The 22,711-nt window shown below is 35.7% G+C and overlaps 1 protein-coding gene across 3 annotated transcripts; it reads left to right on the forward strand.

Moving 5' to 3' along the window:
* Window positions 1-30: 30 nt before the first annotated feature.
* LOC149801748 (U11/U12 small nuclear ribonucleoprotein 35 kDa protein-like) lies at window positions 31-22,000 on the forward strand. Of its 3 annotated transcripts, XM_089956075.1 has the most exons (3): window positions 37-259; window positions 12,537-13,406; window positions 17,415-22,000. In XM_089956075.1, the coding sequence occupies exon 2, from the start codon at window positions 12,547-12,549 to the stop codon at window positions 13,369-13,371; it is 825 nt and encodes a 274-aa protein (XP_089812201.1). In that variant the 5' UTR covers window positions 37-259; window positions 12,537-12,546; the 3' UTR covers window positions 13,372-13,406; window positions 17,415-22,000. The 3 variants fall into 3 exon arrangements, with proteins under 3 accessions (XP_089812202.1, XP_089812201.1, XP_089812200.1); XM_089956076.1 differs by lacking the exon at window positions 17,415-22,000 and having other exon boundaries at window positions 31-133; window positions 12,537-13,488; XM_089956074.1 differs by lacking the exon at window positions 17,415-22,000 and having other exon boundaries at window positions 37-202; window positions 12,537-13,488.
* The last annotated feature ends 711 nt before the right edge of the window (window positions 22,001-22,711 follow it).

The raw sequence follows: 22,711 nt of genomic DNA on the forward strand, positions 1-22,711 counted from the left end.
ATAAAATAACGTATATATCGTAACTTCAATGCCGTTTTCCGATAAATGTGTTACTAAAATTCGACTTTTGGATCTTTAAAAGACATAGCGCTCCGTTCATTGAAAGAACCAAAGAATAACTTTTGTGAATTGAGTGTGTATATTCTTATATCGTGTAAATAGATGTAAAGCAACTAACTGAGGAAAGAAAAAAGACAGAAAGGTTACAAAGCGTTACAAGTACATAATAGTCGGGGGGACACAAGTCAGTCTAACTTGGGTACGCTGTGCACTGTACATCGCAAAACTCTAATTCAGAGATTTAATCTTTTCATTTTTGCACTAATCAAGGCGAGGATTGATCCATTAGAATGATTTTTTACATTTCGCACCAAACCATTATAGTGCATTTCATATCGATGCCTTTTCGTGCCTACGAAATTTTTGACCCTTGAGTTTAGTCCAACAATGTAAGACCTCGACCCTGATATTTATGTTTTGGGCGTAGAAGTCTTACTGCCCAGATAACATCTTTCTTAGGTGTGGTAATATACGGTTCTAACATTCTGTTGCTACAAATGATCTGACAGTTACATGTCACATATGGTCAACTCCAGGCTCCACACTCAGTTGTAACTCTACGTCTTATGATAACATTAACATAAGAAACTCGTGTGCATGTGTTTTCTGTTTAGGAGTGTTGTGTCCTAGCCATTAAAGTAGTTAGGCCAAACCTTTGTTTTGTGTTAATCAGAAAAACATGACATTGAGGTGCGTAAATTTATGTACCGGCGACGATTTTTCTGTGTCAAATTGGAAAAGTTTGCATATTTGATGCATGTCACATTGGTCGATAAAACACTGCAAATGCAAAAGGTATAGAATTGTGACATTATCCTAAAGACATCAATACTGAATGTATACCTTTAATTCATAATGATTTTTACCTAAAGAGAATAATTCAAACTTTTTTCTTAATATTTCTTTGCTTAAGTACATTTCTATTAAGTCCTTCTTATCCGGTTACTAGAAACACCAAAATACACTGAAAAACCGAAATACACAGAAATACACATGTATTTACATATTCTCTCTGTATATATCGGTTTCCACACACAAATTATTATTTGGTTCTGTGTGAATAATAATATAATGCAAAATAAAATATGATTTATGTGATTTTGATACGAATTATTTACTTTTTTCCTATTTATAGCAAAATTCATGTAACGATGTCACTCGGTTGTACTTGATTCGACAGACCTGATACATGGCGAATCATAGTAATACATACACAGAGTGAAAGGGAAAAGTATCGAAGTATCAAAAGTATTTGCCAACATTATATTATATATTTACTATAACTTTTAATGATATAGTTTTTGACAAATAAATAACATTTAATTTATTTTTTGTTTAAAAGGTCTCCAAATATGTAGCATTAATATACTGGTTATGATAATAAGACAGTTTGCAAGGATGTTAAGAAAGTATTCTTCTTGGAAATATGTGAACGGGGAATAGTCATACATGTTTGAATAATAATAAAAAGCAAAATAATCTAAATTTATATGAATTATTTATTCTTTACTTGATCTGACATATATATGATAAACGGCGAATTGAAATACATACACAAAGTGAAAGTGAAATGTAACAAAGTACCAAAAGTGTATTCGATAATATATATGCAAGAGTGGGATTAATATTGTAATCTTAACAAGCCACAATACATGATGATAGACAAAGACAACTCAGGTATGCATTTTTGTTAAAAACATGTATTATTCATTATTTGGCAGAATTTAATATTTACGTTTAATTTCACACATAATGTATCAGGTTTGAACGAATGCATAATTTGAGCACGCAGATATTTAATCCAATAGTATTCAGGATTATGTTCCTCTTAAAAATTGAACTACAAGTCATGTTGCACAAGACAAGGTAAAATAGACCTAACTGAAAATAATAAAATATAGCACATTATGACGAAATCTCTGGTTCATGTTTAAATTGTTTAGCTGTAATTGTCACAGTTTGTATTTGGTGCAACAACAGTTGTCTGACTGTCTGTCGAAATCATGTATTTTGTGTCTATGTCGATGTGGCGTCTGAAGCGTTTGAACAAGTTTGTGCGTTGTTGCTCTGTCATCTTTATCCAGTCTGTTTTTCTTGACTCAAATTGTTTATAGCTGTCTGCAAGCTGGAATTCTCCAGTGCATACTAGAGTACTCCTCAGATTTCTGAATTGTCCGGTTACAAATTCATGTGTTAGTTGTACAAATTCCGTCAGCGTTTTCGTCTTCCAGTCAACTGTCTGTTTTAAAACGTGGTTCATGGACTCACAATTATTTTTTTCCACATGTGGTCTATTTGATAGATTCTTAATGGATTATTGACTTTTAGTTTGATATTTGTCTTTAGTTTTTTCTGAAAGTAATTAAGAAATGTTCCTGTCATTTATGTAATCTCGTCTAAAACAAGGTCAGGAGTCCACAAATACTCTGTCATCTGTTGCGAGTTTCCATGTGGCGTTAACCCAGTAAATTTACCTACATATTCAACCAGTGCCAAATTACTTGCCAGACCCGCCTCCCCTAGCCATGTGACACTCTTTTTGTACATATTGTCCTGTTTTAACTGAGTATAGTACCTGTGGATCACAACAATTTGATCTTTGCCAAGTTGCGGATCAAAAGGTTGATACTCAGTTTTCCGCTGGACTTGTCTTTTTAAACAATACTTCCAATTTTTTAAAAATATCATGGTCAGATTACCGTTGTCAGACAGCAAATAGTAGGATTTAGGGGATGCACCAGCAGATGTATCCCATACACCACAGTCGTCTGAAATAGAACTTTTGCCATTATTTAACCTCTTTTCGAGGTTTTTCGCATTATTAACAATGAAATATGCATTTTCTTTCAAACCACATGGAATGCATTATACGCTAGATTCTGATTTTAACAAAAATTCCACTGCTTTTCCCGTGTCAAGAAAATGACACTGGTCAAATTTGCCTTTTGCTGGATGTCTGCATGTGTCATTTCCGTCTTTTACCTCATTGTGTATGTCAGTTACGTCGTCGATTCTATCATTATGTGACTCGTTACTAACGTGTTTTGCCGTCAAGTCAGAATTAACAGAAATAGCATCCAATGAGTCATCTAATGAATCATCTACTGAGTCATCTACATTTACAATGACCATATGCTCCTTGTTTTCATATAACAGTGGCACAAAGTGATTGGGAATAAACCCGTTTGTTCTTTCTGGGCCTGACTTTTGAGTCGACATTATGCATGCTGCGGGAGATGCGTCCTCCACAAGCTTTGAATAGTCACTAACAACAATGCGATTATCACAAATCAAATCTACAAAATTGTTGGATTTTTCATCATAGTACATAGGATTCAATATCAGTTCTATTGCAGTTCGTAGTCGCAGAAGTTCGTGAAAGTTTTCTGAACCAGTCAGTGCTCTAGAAACTGCTCTGTATAAACAGGTACCATCACCATAAACTGACATTGGTACAAGTTCCCTTAAAATTGCTGGATTATACAATTTTAAAATTTCCACAGAAACTGCATCTTTCTCTCCATTGAAAGACATGTGCTCTGATTCTGGAATCAAAATCCCGTAGATGATGAGAAGCTTACTTTCTGACTTTGAAGCATTGGTCAGGGCATTCATTTTCTTCAAATGGAAAGCTGTCTGCAGCCTGGAAATATATTTTTACAGTGTCATTTAAATATAAGTGAAATTCTTGTTATATTTAAATGACATTGTAAAAATATATTTCCAGGCTGCAGACAGCTTTCCATTTGAAGAAAATGAACGCTTGTTTGCTTTATCTTAAAACTTATGTATGCATAACCACACCCGCTATCAAAATCAGGGCCGTTTCTTTAATGTACTCAACATTGTTATCTTAGTTTGAATAATAAATGAGATCACGGGGAAGACAATAAAGGGTGTGCAGTAAAATAAAAATGAATAATAGAACGCGTGCAGGACAAATCGAGAAAAGTATTTTATTTTAAGAAACTTTGTCAATTGCAATTACAAACGGGGATTTAGTAGAAAGCATGAGCATATTACTCTCTCCCCAAATAGTAAGAGCAAATGTAAACAAAGAATAGGAACTACATAAATATATGACTTAAATCAATACATTCAATATTTTTGTCGTCCTCGCGAAGTTCTGCGCAGACAATAATAACATTAAGTGATTTCTTGTTCTCAACTGAAGTACGCTTTGAAATAAGTAAGTCAAGCAATTCAATAGTACATAACATTAATAATGTATTGAATGGACAGAATATATAGATGGATACATAGAGAGATACAGGAAAAGTATGTAATTGTCGCAAACATGTACATTCATTTCAACGAGAAAAGCGCCACGAATATAATCTTGTTTAATTCTTTGAATATCAAGATCAAAATATTTATTTGAAGAATAATAATGACAAACAATATGTAATTCATCAAAGGATCTATTTATCTATTTATAGAGAGAACATAAATTTGTATTACCTTTGTAAGGCCTGTCCAGCATCATATACATCTCCATTGAAAGAACACGTCGTGCAAAGAAACTCCAAGTAATCGTGAGACCATGATCTCAAGCCTTTTACACTCATGGAAATACAGTCAGTGGACCCATTGTCGGCAATTTGTGCATTGCAAAGCGTCAGTTTTACATTCACCGGAACAAATAACACATGGATATTGATCCATCCTTGTTGCTTATGTTTGTTGCGTATGTTTGTGTATGTGATAATATCAGTATTGTATAACGCTTTTATATCAAAACATTTACTTCTCATTTCCGGAGATTAAGTTCGTTCCGGAACGATCAGTCGTTATCATACTACCTCCGTTCCGGAACGATCAACATGTCCAATAAAGTACGACCAATTGACGCCTGCTATAACTAGGAAAAAGTAAATAATTCGTATCAAAATCACATAAGTCATATTTTATTTTGCATTATATTATTATTCACACAAAACCAAATAATAATTTGTGTGTGGAAACCGATATATAAAGAGAGAACATGTAAATGCATGTATATTTCGGTGTGTATTTCGGTTTTTTCAGTGTATTTCGGTGTTTCTAGTAACCTCTTCTTATCAGATTTTTTTTGTAAAAAATGTGCCAAACTAACAACATGAATACAGGTATTGGCTCACTTCTGTAATTTTGTTGTCATTTTGCTCAGTTCATGATTTTTTATTTGTTGTGTATTTTGTGTTGTAATGACCAAAAAGTGGATGAGATCATGCATCTTCTGAATATTATCATTTGTCTTTATTCAGTCTTAATAAATAATTGTATATCACTCAATGGTTGTCTTAAATAGACTTTTGAATTACCACATGTTTGTTGTGTCTTGTCTAATTTGTTTATTCCCCTGATGACAAATTTGATTCGAATTAAACATTGGAAAACTTTTTTAACTGTGCCAGTGCAGTGTTTGTGTTAGCATATATAAATGTTTGTGTGCAGGGCATTGGAACATGATCTCAGTATCAAGGATTAGCTCATTGTCTCAGTGAGAATGTAGTCCTGTATGGATTATATTGGGTACATGTATTACAATATGTATGATTGACAGAGACATGGTGGAATTTACAATGGATTATATTGAGTACATCTATTACATTACGTACGATTGACAGAGACATGGTAGAATTTACAATGGATTATATTGAGTACATCTATTACATTATGTACGATTGACAGAGACATGGTAGAATTTACAATGGATTATATTGAGTACATCTATTACATTATGTACGATTGACAGAGACATGGTAGAATTTACAATGGATTATATTGGGTACATCTATTACATTATGTACGATTGACAGAGACATGGTAGAATTTACAATGGATTATATTGAGTACATCTATTACATTATGTACGATTGACAGAGACATGGTAGAATTTACAATGGATTATATTGAGTACATCTATTACATTATGTACGATTGACAGAGACATGGTAGAATTTACAATGGATTATATTGAGTACATCTATTACATTATGTACGATTGACAGAGACATGGTAGAATTTACAATGGATTATATTGAGCACATCTATTACATTATGTATGATTGACTGAGACATATGCATTTTTCTTTCAAACATGAATATTGACTTGATGTTTTAAAAGCAGTTGCATGTACTTTTTGACATAGAATGATTGAATATTTGTCCTACAGATGCAGAAGAACATGGTGGAATATACAGTTGATTATATTCAGTACATCTATTATATTATGCATGATTGACAGAGATATGGTGGAATTTACAATGGATTATATTGAGTACATCTATTACATTATGTATAATTGACAGAGATGTGAGGGAATTTACACTGGATTATATTCAGTACATCTATTACATTATGTATGATTGACAGAGACAGTGGAATTTACAATGGATTATGTTGAGTACTTCTATTACATTATGTAAATTGACAGAGACATATTCATTTTTCTTTCAAACATGAATATTGGACTTGATGTCTTAAAAGCAGTTGCATGTACTTTTTGACATAGAATGATTGATTATTTGTCCCACAGATGCAGAAGAACATGGTGGATTTTACAATGGATTATATTCAGTACATCTATTATATTATGCATGATTGACAGAGACATGATGGAATTTACAATGGATTATATTGAGTACATCTATTACATTATGCATGATTGACAGAGACATGGTGGAATTTACACTGGATTATATTGAGTACATCTATTACATTATGTATAATTGACAGAGACATGGGGGAATTTGCAATGGATTATATTGAGTACATCTATTACATTAACTATGACTGACAGAGACATGGGGGAATCTACAAATCTATTATATTGAGTACATCTATTACACTATGTATGATTGACAGACACATGAGGGAATTTACAATGTATTATATTGGGTACATCTATTACATTATGTATGATTTACAGCAACATGGTGAAATTTACAATGGATTATATTATGTACCCAGTGTTTGTTACCTATTACAAGAGAGTGAGAGAGTCATTCCCTATTGGATCAGCATCTTTCCCTTTCCTCTATGATCTCATTTAATTCCTGTGAAATGTGTGGACCTCTGTGCTGGTTGTATGATTCAGGAAGAGCTGGGTGTTGTGTGCTATGTAAAGGCACTCCAGGAAGAGCTGGGTGTTGTGTGCTATGTAAAGGCAGTCCAGGAAGAGCTGGGTGTTGTGTGCTATGTAAAGGCAGTCCAGGAAGAGCTGGGTGTTGTGTGCTATGTAAAGGCATTCCATAAAGAGCTGGGTGTTGTGTGCTATGTAAAGGCACTCAAGGAAGAGCTGGGTGTTGTGTGCTATGTAAAGGCACTCCAGGAAGAGCTGGGTGTTGTGTGCTATGTAAAGGCAGTCCAGGAAGAGCTGGGTGTTGTGTGCTATGTAAAGGCATTCCATAAAGAGCTGGGTGTTGTGTGTTATGTAAAGGCACTCAAGGAAGAGATGGGTGTTGTGTGCTATGTAAAGGCATTCCATAAAGAGCTGGGTGTTGTGTGTTATGTAAAGGCACTCCAGGAAGACTTGGTGTTGTGTGCTATGTAAAGGCACTCCAGGAAGACTTGGTGTTGTGTGCTATGTAAAGGCACTCAAGGAAGAGCTGGGTGTTGTGTGCTATGTAAAGGCAGTCCAGGAAGAGCTGGGTGTCATTTGCTATGTAAAGGCACTCCAGGAAGAGCTGCATGTTGTGTGCTAAAGGCACTCCTTGAAGAGATGGGTGTTGTGTGCTATGTAAAGGCACTCCATGAAGAGCTGGGTGTCATGTGCTATGTAAAGGCATTCCATAAAGAGCTGGGTGTTGTGTGTTATGTAAAGGCACTCCAGGAAGACTTGGTGTTGTGTGCTATGTAAAGGCACTCCAGGAAGACTTGGTGTTGTGTGCTATGTAAAGGCACTCAAGGAAGAGCTGGGTGTTGTGTGCTATGTAAAGGCAGTCCAGGAAGAGCTGGGTGTCATTTGCTATGTAAAGGCACTCCAGGAAGAGCTGCATGTTGTGTGCTAAAGGCACTCCTTGAAGAGATGGGTGTTGTGTGCTATGTAAAGGCACTCCATGAAGAGCTGGGTGTCATGTGCTATGTAAAGGCATTCCATAAAGAGCTGGGTGTTGTGTGTTATGTAAAGGCACTCCAGGAAGACTTGGTGTTGTGTGCTATGTAAAGGCACTCCAGGAAGACTTGGTGTTGTGTGCTATGTAAAGGCACTCCAGGAAGACTTGGTGTTGTGTGCAATGTAAAGGCACTCCAGGAAGAGCTGGGTGTCATGTGCTATGTAAAGGTTGTAATAAAGATATGTAGGGAATAGTTATTTGCATGAAAGTCTGTAACCAGACACAATGCTGAAATGACATGGAAATCACCTCTCTAATTGATAAACCAGTCATTAATATTTAAACTTGATTGTGGTGATTGCCCAAATCTTGTTTTTTGATTACTTTAAAATGTAATTATTTAAATTATGCATACATTCTGCAGATAAATTGAAAGCTTAAATCTATTCTTGTATTCACTATATAATCATATACTATGGCCCATAAATTTCATTAAAAAAATCAGATTTCAATCAAGTAAATCTGATTTAAATAAAAACAAATAAGATATTTTTATTTAAGAAAAGTTATGATTTTATTCAAACCGTCCTCTTAGAGAAGAAAGTGAGACTTCCTTCTCCTCTCCTCATAATGTCACAGATGTCTCTGTCTTGGTTTCAAAGTATGGTGGACATGTCATGACATGTTCCTGCTCTGTGATGCTTGGCCTTGTTCAGCAAAAACTATGGACCTTCCCCTCTCCTCCAAAGATTGTTGACAAGGAATATGTGATCCAATTTGCCTCAGAGGACAGCTAGTAGGGAAAGTCATACACACACTCATGAGTGGTTACACGACTGTGGAAACCCCAGTTTGACACCTTCCTTTCCAGACAAAGGGGGAGCAGGCTGACAATGCCCTTTTCATCATGGTGGACTCCATGAGTTCTAAAGGAACAAGTGACTAAGGTTCTTCCCCTTCCAGTCTGGTTCCCTGCCCCTTCCCACCTGTTGCGTCAGGTGTTGGAGGAGATGAAGTTTGGCAATTCTGTAAGGTGGTGAAGAGAGTTTACCATCTTCTTCCAGACTTGTGTCCAAAGCCTTCTGGCACTGAAGACAAGAAGGTTATCTCCAGTCAGAAGAGATTTGGTGGGTCTCCTGTCCATATTTTCTGTTGCTCCTGCATTATGCAGTGGTCATCTGCAGTAGTAACTAAACTGGGACCAGTTTCTGACCAGAGTCCCAATTCCGACCACCACCACATCTTTATGTACACTGATACTTCAGATTCGGGATGTGGTACTTACCTGAGGAAATACTTGTTCAGGGATTATGGTCTTAGGAAGAAGAGATCCTCATATGAACAACTTGGAAATGCAGGTAGTGCTCCTAGCTTGGAAATGCAGGTAGTGCTCCTAGCTCTACAGTGGCATGTCAGCCTCATAAGGGGTCACTGAATTATCATCAAACAACAGCAGTAGCATACCTTCATCATCAGAGAGGTATGCAAGCTCCTTCTCTTTGCTTGAAAGTCTGGAACTTCCTCCAATGGGCAGGTAAAAATCTGCCATATTCAGGGCAAAAGGAATATCTTGGTAGACAATCAGTCCAGAGATGGCTATATAGTCCTTCCTTTTTTATATTTAACCACTTGGTAACAGAGTCAGATTTTCCCATGTGACTGAAACTCTTGTTCACTACGAGATTGAAAAGCAAGCGTCCCCTTTGTCTCTCCAGTAGGATCAGAGGTCCTGAATGGTGGATGCTTTCAGTTTGAGGTGGAATCATCTGTGCATATACCTTCTCACCTATCAAAACAATTTTAGTTGGGATCTCTACTTTTGTGCTCATCCTGGTATCCCCACCATGGCCTTAATGGTTGTGGTTCAGTGACTGACTTGACCTCTTGGTAGACAAGCCTAGGAGATTGCTATTGAACAGCAATCTGTTGTCAAAGTTCAAAGGTTCTTCTACACAACAAATTGCAGATTCTACACCTTGATATTTGGCTCATCTTAAGCAATCGATCCACCAGAACCAATTTTCAAGCAAAGCTTTTGGCTGCATCATCTTGGTTAAGAGGCAATCGAAGGTTTATGTTCCTGAGTTGAGAATATTTTGTAATTGGCGCAGTAGGAAATGCATTGATCTTAGCTGTTTCCATTTAAATGCAGTTGCAGACTCTCTTCTTTTCTATTTTGAGGATGGAGAATGTTATAAGGTGTCCCTATTTCATGTGCCTATATGGAGCCTTTCGTATTCTTTGGGTGTTATCTAAACAGCTTTATGAACCTTCATGTGAAATTTCTTTCAAGAACCTTGCCATTTTGTTCTTACATGGGTGGACATGATCAAAACCCCCTTAGAACCTTGGAGTGAAGCTTGTACTGAGAACCTTACCCACAGGACTTTTCCTGTTGTCCTGTTTTCCTTAGTATCAGCAAAAAGAAGGATCAAGTTTCATGTCTTATCAGTGAAAATGGTTATGTATGGTTCAGCAGTAATTATGTTTAATTTTATCTTCTTTGCCAACCTGGGTTTCTGGCTAAGAATCAGCTACTTTTATTAGCTCTACTTTCCACGGAGATCCACAGTTTCACTTGTGTCTGTGCAGGGGATGATAAAGATCGACTCATTTGTCCAGTTAGGGACATGAGGTTCCACAAGGCTTCCTTTAGATGGAGAAGGAAGGAGTCATAATTGTTTCTTTCTGCATTTCAAGGGTTCCTCTGATATTATGATGACCACCATTTATAGGTGGATGGTCCTCCTTATCATAAAAAGCTTATCGGTCTCTCACCGAAATAGACCTTTCTTTCATGAGAATTAAAGCCCATGAGGTTGATAATAATAATAACAATAATAAAGACTTTATTTAGAGAAGGTAACTTGACTAGTTACATAACTGATCTACCTTGAGGCCTTCTAGCTGTTATGTACAATATATACAGTGTATATAACATGATGTGAAACATCTGGGCTATTGTTAAATCTTGGGCCTACTTGAATCACTGTCTGGATATGTTATAAAAACTGCATTCTGACAGTCTCACTCCCATTTCATTTATTTACCGTTGATCTTTGGCACACCAAGGTGAGGGTATAATTCTCACTGGATCCTACAATAATAGCATATATATAGCATATGGCCCTCATAACTTGAAAATTTAGCATTGCAATAATAGCAGGTAATATATTACAGTTTTTACAATGTAAATATGCAATAATTACCTGCTACTGTTACAAATGATTGCCTCTGCAATTCCCACTCTTATGTCCAGTAATGTCAGTCCAAGTCAAAAGAATAAGGTATTTCATATGTTGGTTATTACATAACAGTATGACTAACTGGTCTTTAAGTAATAGAAAAGAGCAAAAACTGACAAGGTTTCTAAAAATTCAACAAATAATTTTATTTCTCTAGAATACAATTTGAAAATTTAAAAAGATCTTACAGTATTGCAAATTAATTCCCAAATAGTCAAAAAGGTTCTTTCATCTGTCTTAATGAATAAAGTTCTAATTAAATTTCAGTGGTGTTTGAAATAAGATCTGGTGTTGAAGGTGTTGATGTGCCTGTTGTGGCCTGTGACATAGTGATGTGACAACAGTCTTTTGATGAATCACAGTATTATAATTCAAGATGTCCTTGTTTGAATTTAATATATTTCCCAGTTAATGTCTCTGAACCAAGAATATTATTTATGAGCACTTTTTATTTCCAGTGAATAAATAATTTGAATAAATAATTTCACCCAAATCAAATAATGAACACAACAAATACAAATGATTCTGCTACAAGATCTTACAGCATGAATAAGTAATATCTTGCTAAATATAATACGGCTTAATGAAGTTTTCCATTCTAGAACAATCTGTTGCTAAAATTATAATAAAGAACATGGTAAACATAATGTCCTTGACTCAGACCATAATAGTCATCCTAATATTTATCCCACACACCTATAAAACTATTAGCTATATTTTATTTGTTTACTAAAATAAAAAAGCAACTTCCTTGTCTTTAGTCAGGAACATAGTTAACTTGATTTGGACAAGGTCATGTCCAAAATACAATTTAAAAATACCAGTTAACAAACAATAGTAATTAAATATACATATCAATAAGCAGTCAGGCTGGGATCATGTCCTTTATATTTGGCCCTCAATCCTAATTGGAGGAGGGAAGATTTAGATTGGACTAGGAACTTGGCATCCTTTAAAAGGAAAGTAATGCAGAATTAGCAAGTAAGTAACAGATAATTAAAATTAGCCCCCCCCAAAAAAAAAACATTGCATGTTGCTACATATATCTCATTAATCCACAGTGATGGCATAATTACATTTTTGTCTCACATTAATACAATAGATGAATAAAGTTCGATGAATTTTGACAAATTGTATTTAACTTAAAAAGCTTGATCTTATTAAAAGTTGTTTTTTTTTCTTTTATTTCAGAACCTGCAGTATGGAGTGGTCTCCCATTGCCAAAGTGTATGACCCATTAATGACAGGAAGCATTGATGGTACTGACATGGAACCACATGACCTGGGGATTGTGAGAGCCATGAATTCAAAGTATAAGCCAAACAAAGATGTTACAGGAATCCCAGAGAATACTATTTTTGTGGCACATTTAAATCCAAACACAAGTGAAACAACTTTGGAATCTGTGTTTTCTGAATATGGTGAGATAAAATATCTGCGATTAGTGAGAGATATTGTTACAGGCATCTCAAGGGGATATGCATTTATTGAATACACTGATGAGAGATCGGCACAGAGAGCAGAAAGGCACGCTGACAAAATGGATTTAGATGGGAAGAAGATTTTGGTGGATTTTGAATGTGAAAGAACATTACCTGGCTGGATTCCAAGACGCTTGGGTGGAGGTTTCGGGGGAAGAAAAGAATCTGGTCAACTTCGATTTGGTGGGAAAGAAAGACCATTTCGAAAACCAATTCTTTCAAATTCAGCAAAATTGGAAATTGGTGATGGTGTTGCTAGTTTCATGGAAAGATTCAGAAACTTGGATAAAGGAGACAGGCATGAAAGGGAAGGCAGTTCAGGCCGCAGATACGAAGAAAGACATAAAAGACAAGACAGAGTATACAAATCACGCAGTAGATCAAGAGACAGGTATTATCACAGAGATAAGAGAGAAAAATATTCTCAAGACAGAGATAAAAGAGAAAAAAATTCTCTTGACAGAGAAAGACACAAGGATAGAAAAAGAAGTAAAGAAAGAGATTCTTCTAGGATACGAAATGGTAGTGATACAAGTGAGAAATAAACAGTTCGATAACAGTTGAAGATAAAGCAGGAAAGGTATTTAATAAGTTGAGAAGAAACAACTCAGAAAAGGTGATATAAGGGTAACAAAAATGAAAATAAAATAAAATTTATTTCAGATGTATTTTGCTTATTATTATGTATATTTTCAATATCACAGATAATGTATTATTCAATGAGACCATTATACATATATATATATATATATATATATATATATATATATATATATATATATATATATATATATATATATATATATATATATAAGATTATTAGGTCATCAAGGTCATAGGAAGCACTTCTGTAATTATGTTGTCTATCTGTTCTTTGACATTTAGGTTTCTACAACATAACTTGATAGTTTGGTTTACACAACATAACTTGACAGTTTTCTGCATAAGAAATATACATTTTGTGTGGGTGTATCATCTATGAAATTGCTGAAATATTCATTATCTGGGGTTGAATCCTGGTTGTGTTCTTTATAATGCGACATTTTAAAGTAAATTGATTCAATGTCAAAGAAATGGAGTAATTTTTTTGTCTCACAATGTACAGGAGACACAACTTCCATAGTATCTAAAAGAGCAAAGGATTTAATTTTGAATGACAAAATCAACATGATTGAGTCAAAGGCACAGACACATACTTACCATGTGAACATGTAAGTTTTCAGAAATATATTTTGCAAAAATTTGGCAATTGTTGCAAACATTATCAATGTTGGAATGACAGTGTCATTTTATAACAAAAAATGAATGCCTTCTTTTTACTTTTTATTTACAGAATGTTAAAGTTGAGTTTTAAACAATTTGCCAGACTCAGCCAAAATTAGTTAATGATATGCTAGGTAAAGAACATGTAGAAAACAAAAGTATGCAGACAGGAAACTATTTCCTTTTCTTATGAGGTCTTGACTCTTGTGCTCTTGTGATTGATGTTTTACCCATCAGTCTTCCTGCCTGTTGCATACTACTCTCTCCGTCATCATGGATCTCCCTGTCTGGTACATACTTTTTCAGTTTCAGACATCATGGATCTCCCTGTCTGGTACATAATATTACAATTTCAGTCATCATGGATCTCCCAGTCTGGTACATATTACCCTCTCAGTCATCATGGATCTCCCTGTTTGGTACATATTATTACAGTCTCAGTCATCATGGATCTCCCTGTCTGGTACATAATATTACTCTCTCACTCATCATGGATCTCCCTGTCTGGTGCATAATATTACCCTCTCAGTCATCATGGATCTCCCTGTCTGGTACATAATATAACAATGTCAGTCATCATGGATCTCCCTGTCTGGTACATAATATTACCCTCTCAGTCATCATGGATCTCCCTGTCTGGTACATACAATCTCAGTCATCATGGATCTCTCTGTCTGGTACATAATATTGCAATCTCAGTCATCATGGATGTCCCTGTCTGGTACATAATATTTCAGTTTCAGTCATTATGGATCTCCCTGTCTGGTACATACTATTGCCAAGTTAGTCATTATGGATCTCCCTGTCTGGTACATACTATTGCCAAGTTAGTCATTATGAATCTCCCTGTTTGGTACATAATATTGCCATCTCAGTCATCATGAATGGCTTTCTAAGGTCAACTCTTACACTATCCTGACAGAAAACACTCTTTTCAACCTGTTTCAACCAAACTGCTGGAATGTGGTCAGAGGGTTAGATCCCCTCAGTCTGTTCAGTTTTTAATCTTGGGTTTCATCTTAATGTCCCTTAAACATTTTGCCTGTGGTGATTTCATGGATATGTTCTATGTACCCACAAGTGTTTCCCTGGGATCTGTGTCATTTAGGTTTAGAATGTATGTGTGCATGTGCATGCATGCATGTGTGTGTTTGTGTGTGTGTGAATTGTAACTTGCTTTGATAATGTGTAGGTACAGTGCTAATCCTTTCTGGATCACTGCGGCTGGTTTTCCTTGACTAGCTGAAGTGAGCAATTCATCTCCTCTCCAGGATGATTTTGCTGGAAGTACAGCAAGGTATACAATACCACTGAGCTGCTTTTTCACTGGACATGAGAACATGTTTATTTTTCCTTGAAAATCAATGCATACCTCCCAGGTGTAGTTGGATAATTCTCCAAGCATGTGGATATTGGGGATTTCAGTGGTGTCACTGGTGACACGATAGTCCATTGTATCTTTTTCCCAATAGTCATTACTGATCTTTTAGATGTGTGCATGGTCTGTCTGATTTGTTCTAGAAGGTGAAGTCATTGGACTTGAGTCTTTTGAAGATGTGGACACCTCTGAAGTTGATAAATTTGTTTTGTCCGTGACTGTTTGAGGAATGGCAGTTCTCAACGCCTTTGAACTGAATCTCTTTCTCTGGGCGTTTTGCCTTAGAGCAACTCACCATCTTGTAGGTGACATTGGTGGCTACCATATAGCCAAAGTACCCAGAATGGATATTTTGCTCATGGTGATATCTGAAATGTTGAAGGAACAGTTATTGGTTTGCTAGTTAAACCCTGCATACTGTGCATGAGGCAACCATTCTGATAAATGTACACAGGAATGCCATTAAGCCCTTATTCTCATAACACACACACACACACACACACACACACACACACACACACACTGTTTAACACACAAACAGTGGTACCTAATACTTTATAGCAGCTTTTATTGTTTGTTTTTCAGAGTTTATCTCTTGTAGAAGCAGCCTGTATGGTGGCATGGGCACAAAAATGCCTAATGGGATACCCACCACCAAATGCTTCACTTGTATTAATTGTAAAAAGATGTATGGTTGTCATTTGTACAGTTTTTGATCAGGCGAGGTGAGTCACGCACTTATGTGAGGTAGGACCAGTGCCGTCTCTAATCCTGTAGGTCTGAGAGTGAGTTGCACCCTTCTGTGAGGGGGTGCAGCACCAACTTAAATTACATAGGGATCATAGCTAGTCCCAGTCTTAAGTGAAGGATGAGCAGCATTCTCTGCTATCTCACATTTTGGAGCTGACTGAATGTGAATCACCCCTCCCCAATAAGGGGGTGGGGTGGAGCAGCACCCTTTCAATTCCTGGTGTCCATTTTTGTCGAACAGGATCAAGCCACCCGGTGACAGAAGAGCTATGATATAAGTCCATAAGATATAAGTCAGGGTCTTCCTACTGATCAGAGTCGCCTGACCAGTCAGTGACTGGTCATTGGGTGCATGTCATCGGTAAGTGGTCATTCGATCTTCCTTGAGACAGGGTTAGGGATTGATTAATCCTTTTTTTCACAAGTGCAACAACATTGTAATATATACCATTTTACTATTTCATGTCTAGACATGTGATATGCCCAAAACTTTTGATGAATTATTTTGAGCAAAATGTTCAAGGTAGCAAGGAGTATTTTTCATAATTTGGCCAGTGTCAGATAACTTACCTTAAGGTTATGATTTGACCTTTTAGCTATTATAGTTTAGTAATTAAAGGTATGGATATATTTGTGAATTATGTGTTTCAGGTTTGTGTCGTTCTTAAAAAAGGTTTGAGACTTACACACTTCCCATAGTTAGTTGAAATACCTAGACATTGAAATAGCAACTGCCGACTCTAAAGCACAACTAGCCAACAATAGCAGTAGTCGCATTGGTTTCAACCTGAATGGCAGCCATTTTGAATTGCATCAGATTATTTAGTACACAATTCTTTTCAAAATTATCACTTAGGGGAAGGGCATGCATTTGTGCTGTGAGCATTACAGTGTGCCGAAAGTAATGTCAGGACAGGAAAAATGCATGTATGAATTTAGAGTTGGGGTGCATAAACTTATTTGCCATTGAGCTTCCAATGACTTGTCAGGGAAAATAAACTATGTGCTTTGATTTGTCCAAGTTATTCAGAAACATGGACCTTTTAACCTCACTGGTGTACTCTTTAGATGAATTTTTATATCATGCAGGTTGATGCAGCGTCAGATTTGTGTATCAATGTTATCCCTTACTCTAGAAAACTGAGCATCAGTTGTGAGTGTAAAATCCTGATGAGTTTGGTCATTATTTATTTTCAGGCCCTGCTGAATCTCACTGGGTGCATTTGGGAAAGGGAATTTTGGTAATATGATGAGAACACTGTCAAGAAAAGAAAAGGACAACTTAAAACAACTTAAAACTGATTTTGTGATAAATTTATAGCAGAATGTAAAAGAATGAATAATTTGAAAACGATTTTACTGTAAGGTGATAGAGGAGTGTTTAACAAATTTATTGTAGAACCGAGGAAAATATAGAGTTACAAGTAGATGGATTCATAGGAAATGGAAAAGTTAAGATTGACAAAAACAAGAATTAGATATGTCAGTTGCTTTTATCGTACAGTGTTAGATCAACAAAGACAAATATACGCATTCTTTTATATCTGAAATCACTAAATTTGACAGTAAAGCTGCAAGAAACATGTAGTTTGCCTGCTCTTTTAGGCTGAAGTATAATGGAAATGAGCTCTTCTTCACTGATTCAAAAACCAATTGAATCTTGCCTTGGTCTTACAAAGCAGTAGGGAGGGCAAACAGACCATTTGCTTGAAAGTACATTTACGAAAAATAAAGCCTTTTACAAAAATGAAAAATATAAGGTCAATAACGCCAAACCGAAGCCTCTAACCAAAACCAAGAGTTTCTCTGATTGGGTTGGTTTATTTTGTTACTTTATCTTTGTTGTTCGTGTTTTTCAAAATTTGTATATGCTTTGTTTACCATTCGGACACTCATTTGTGGTCACACCCTACCTGCTGCTGTTTCTTTTAACCAAAGATTTTATCAAGATTTATACGATATCGTGATCGAGGATCATGTAAATGTATTGTTATAAATCTGTGTGGAAGTAATTAAATCATTATTATATCAATAATGGAATCTCGCACAGCTAGATTAGCCCAAGAACAATTAGAGGCAATTAAGAAATATTTTCCCATCCGTGATTCTGTCAAACAAAACTTACAAGCTCGTCAGGAGTTACAGGTGGAATTTGCAGAAGGTACAGAATAGGTTTTTAAATCAATTGTCAAACAAAGAAAATTGTTACAGCAACTGAGGCAGTTCAAAACACTCTTGAAACAACGCCTGTTGATATTGCTGGCTGTCTTCAAGCAGCTCAACCACCACCCCAGCAAACCTCCCCAAACACAACCTGAAATTCAACCACAACCTCTGCCAAGAGCCAGAACCAAGATAATAGATAAATTTGCACCTGAAGGGATTGCCGCTATCAAGGACCCAGACCAAATAATTAATATTGCCACGTTTGGATATCAAGAAATAGATATAGATAAGTATGTAAAACCCGAATATGTTTAAACATTAAAACCTGCCGATTGGGTCAAGGATGTATATCGTGTCGCCACTAATACTCTGCAAATCAGATTTGGGGAAGATGTTATTAATTTTGGCATCTTTATCAAGACAGTGGATGAGCATATTAGACAAGCAATGCAGGAGAGGAGACAAAAAGAAATGAAGTTGCAACTTGAAGAAATTAAAAAATCAAGAAAACGAAAAGAAAAAGAAATGTCAAAAAGTAAAGAGGCTGAACGAGCAAGGAAACGAAAAAAGCAAAGAAGATTTGGAATTTGAAAAAATTAGACAAAGGAGTGAATCATGTTCACCAAGTAAGAAAGAAGCGAAAGAAACAACCAGAAGTGGTCTGAGAGATTGGGTCACTTGAGGAAGTGGCTTTATTACCTCATGTCCCAATAATGTCCTTGCCAATGTTGAACGACTAGAAATTCTGATTGGCGGAAAACAAGCCAGTAATAATTCCCCAGAAATTATAAATGAAGCAGCTGATGTTTGTCAGAGATTATTTACAGGTCGTATCATGGACATTAATGTTTACGGATAAGATGATCGTACATAATGCTCAATGTGGACCGATCATGGTCAGGGTGATAAATTCACGATTACCAATGTACAAAGCGATCTACGGAGATGGACTCAGTGATGTTGTTCAGGTTCTATTCAGAAAGATAGCCCCAAAATTAATACCGATTGCAAAACAATTATCAATGAAAGCTATTGACATTGTCATGATAAAGGTATTGGTGCTGATGGTGATGTTGCTAGTACAGCATTGTCAGCAATCAAGGATAGTCTAGTAAGATTAATACGACGAAAACCAGAGCCAGTAAAATTACCCCTCACTGAAGTTGCGCCTGCAAATGTCAGTAAAATAATAAATCAAGCTGCAAATCAAACACTAACAGAGTTGGCTGGTGAAGTAGAAAAAATATAAATAAAAGTCTGATAGCAGGAAGTGGTTTTTGTTTTAGATGATAATAAATATAATAAAATGTTCAAGCATATATCCGATTCAGCGTTGGACATGGACGCACCAGTTCTCAAAGATGAATATGTGCGTGATTATCAATATTACTCTTATGAAGCATGACAGCCAAATCAGCGTGGTCGAATTGAGCTGCAAGTTCAAGATACAAGCAGATATTTCTTACCCGCAGAAGTATTTATTGAAGTAGAAGGAGAACTTGTAACAGACATCGTCACTAATACACCATACAGAGTTGATATCAAAGCTGGTTTTGTTATTAATGACATCATGGCTTTATTCAGAAGTGCTTTATACATGATTGATGGAAAAGAGGTTGAATCAATTCAGGATAAAGTTGACGTTGCCACAACGATATTAGGTCTAGCAAGATATTCAGATCAGCTGCTCTGTCAATGATGTATGTCAAGGATAATTTTGACCAAGCTGATGATAGATCACATCTTAAGGTACAAGTAACATGGGATAGTGCGACTGATCCACAACCAGCTGGAATGATAGATAGACCCGCCATTAATTTTTTGATATTATATGAAGTCAACCCAAATTACAACTTAGGATTCACAGCCCATCGATTAATGCTGAAAGGTGAACGTAAAAGATTTTCATGTTTAATTCCATTGTTACATACCTTTGGATTTTGCAGAAATGTTAGAAAGGTTATTTTCGGAGCCAAACATACAATTGTACTTGTGAGAAAGGGCGATGGTAATGATGCAATCTGGCATGAGGGTGGTGCTGCTGATGGTAAAATATTATTTAAACTTTCGTTGTGGATGCCAGTAATGACTCCATCGCTTGCTGAAGAACAGAAATTACTTTCTTTTATGGACTCAGATGGTAAATCATTATTGTCGTGGTTGACAATAACTACAGACAGCGTTCAAAGTGTAGTTGACGGTTTATTAACATGGCATATAGCATCACAGCAAGGTGTTTCTGCACCACGATATATATTTATTGCATTTCAGAATGTTACACGATTAAACTCTCAAGAACATAATCCAATGATTTTTGACAAACTTGGAGTTACTGAGGTTTCCTTAAGGATAAACAGACATCAAGAACCATCTGACGATATATTGTTAAATTTTGTTATCGTTTGATGACGTTCATGGGACATGATCAAAATGTTGATTCTGGTCTACAAATATCACAGCTGGAGTTTATAACACTATCTGATTTATTACTGTTCGCTGGAACATCTTGATTTATTTAGACAATCAGTTGTTGATATACATTTTCGAGCTCGTGTGAATAAAGGAGCTATAGATAGCTAGAAAGCAATTGCTGTTATACTTAGCGACAAAACAATGCTGCTTGAAGGTGTTGGTGGAAGAATGAGAGTTATTGATGCACCAGTAGAAAACATGTAATTAAATCGCTCACATTATTTATAATGTCACATCATCATGTTAGTGTCAGTCTGACTCCTGGTCAGATTAAACTGCTACAGTCAAAGTCAGCACAGAACTGTGGAATAAAAATATTGTTACATATATCTGATTTAATTTGTGTTTGATTTGATTTGATTGTTTGTGGGATTTGGAATCTTTTTATTTTCGCTACATGTCAATGTAATGTAATTTCGTTTACTAGGAATTTGATATTTTCCAGAAAATTCAGTTTGACCTGAGTTTTTCCTTAGATACCTAATAATAGAAATACTTGTTTCTATTTTTGACTTAGTTCCTGGCCTTGATTGAGGATCAAGTAAACAACTTTTTCTCGGGGTAAAATGATTGTTTCCTATCAAGGACATACAGGAGCTATGTGACTTTTACATGTAAACATGATCACATCATCCTCTATTTCACAGTTAGGCATTTCCAAAATTGCGAAATACTTAGTATTAATAGTGATGTTTAGAGAAAGATTGAGAGATCTGAGAGTCTGGGCTTTTAAATATCTGATGTCAAGTCATTTTCTTCTGTTGTGACCAGTATTGGAACTTTGTGTTTTTGAGTTATATGTTAATTGTTCTTCAGATTATTTGGACTCTTAAAGATTAATTTGTTTCTCTGAAAATATTATTGTATTCATACAGAATTCTTGAACAAGGACATTTCTTGAAAATTTTATTTGGATTTCCAAGGCTGGAGGATTAATTATTATGTTTGTACAAGGAACTGTATACTTTAACACAGTACATCCTACAGCATACGTCATTGCCTTCCATCTTGGATTCTTCGTCAGGAATCAGACTTGAAATCATTAGAACATTTCATTATTAGGACTTATAAAATTTTAATCATGGATTATTCTTGGATTATTTTTGGATTTGATTCTGGAAACCTAAGTTTGTATTTTTTTTCTTCTGAACTTTTCCAGGAAATAAATATTTGTTATATTTTTCAAAGCTTGTTGTTTTCACTCTTTTTTGTGGTACTATTTATTCGAGCCTAAACACTTAACAATATCACTAATAAATCAAATCACAGGTGGTCAAAATAAACCTGTCAGAACGTCAACTCAATGACACCAAACAATCAAAAACCAGAGTTAATCTTTCTGCTGGTGCCCTTAAAGACACAGTTAAAACGGGTGGTATATATCCACTTCTTGTATCTATACCAGTGTTAATATGCCACTGAAGTCCCATCTGTTGCAAAAGCAGCTGCACTTGGTGCTGTTGGAACTGCTGCTGGAATGGCATTAAAAAAGCAACAGGAAAAGAAATAAAGACTTCTAGAAAAAGGGAACGAGTCTAAGATTACCAGGAACCCCTCATTGGTACGGAAAAGGTCTGAGACTACCAGAAACACTTCACTGATTCTTCCTATGTCTAATTTTGATTTACTTGATGCTGCTAAAAAATTAAATATAAAAAATTTCAGAGGTTTTTTATGCGTGATTAATTACCAAAACAACCAAACCATGTTGAAACCAGTATCATCGATAAAAGTTCTGGTCCAGGTTCTCAATGGGTTGCATATGCGATTGATCTACGTGGAACTGTTTATTTTGATTCATATAGACTGTCACCACCTAAAGAATTTTTAAAATATGTCAGCAGGGATAAAATCAA

Source organism: Sinohyriopsis cumingii, chromosome 4 (genome assembly GCF_028554795.1).
Source record: "Sinohyriopsis cumingii isolate HCF-2022 chromosome 4, ASM2855479v2, whole genome shotgun sequence".
NCBI classification, from domain to species: domain Eukaryota; kingdom Metazoa; phylum Mollusca; class Bivalvia; order Unionida; family Unionidae; genus Sinohyriopsis; species Sinohyriopsis cumingii.

Coding starts and splice junctions, on each gene's coding strand:
- LOC149801748 (XM_089956076.1), top strand. CDS start 12,547: ATGGAGTGGTCTCCCATTGCCAAAGTGTATGACCCATTAATGACAGGA.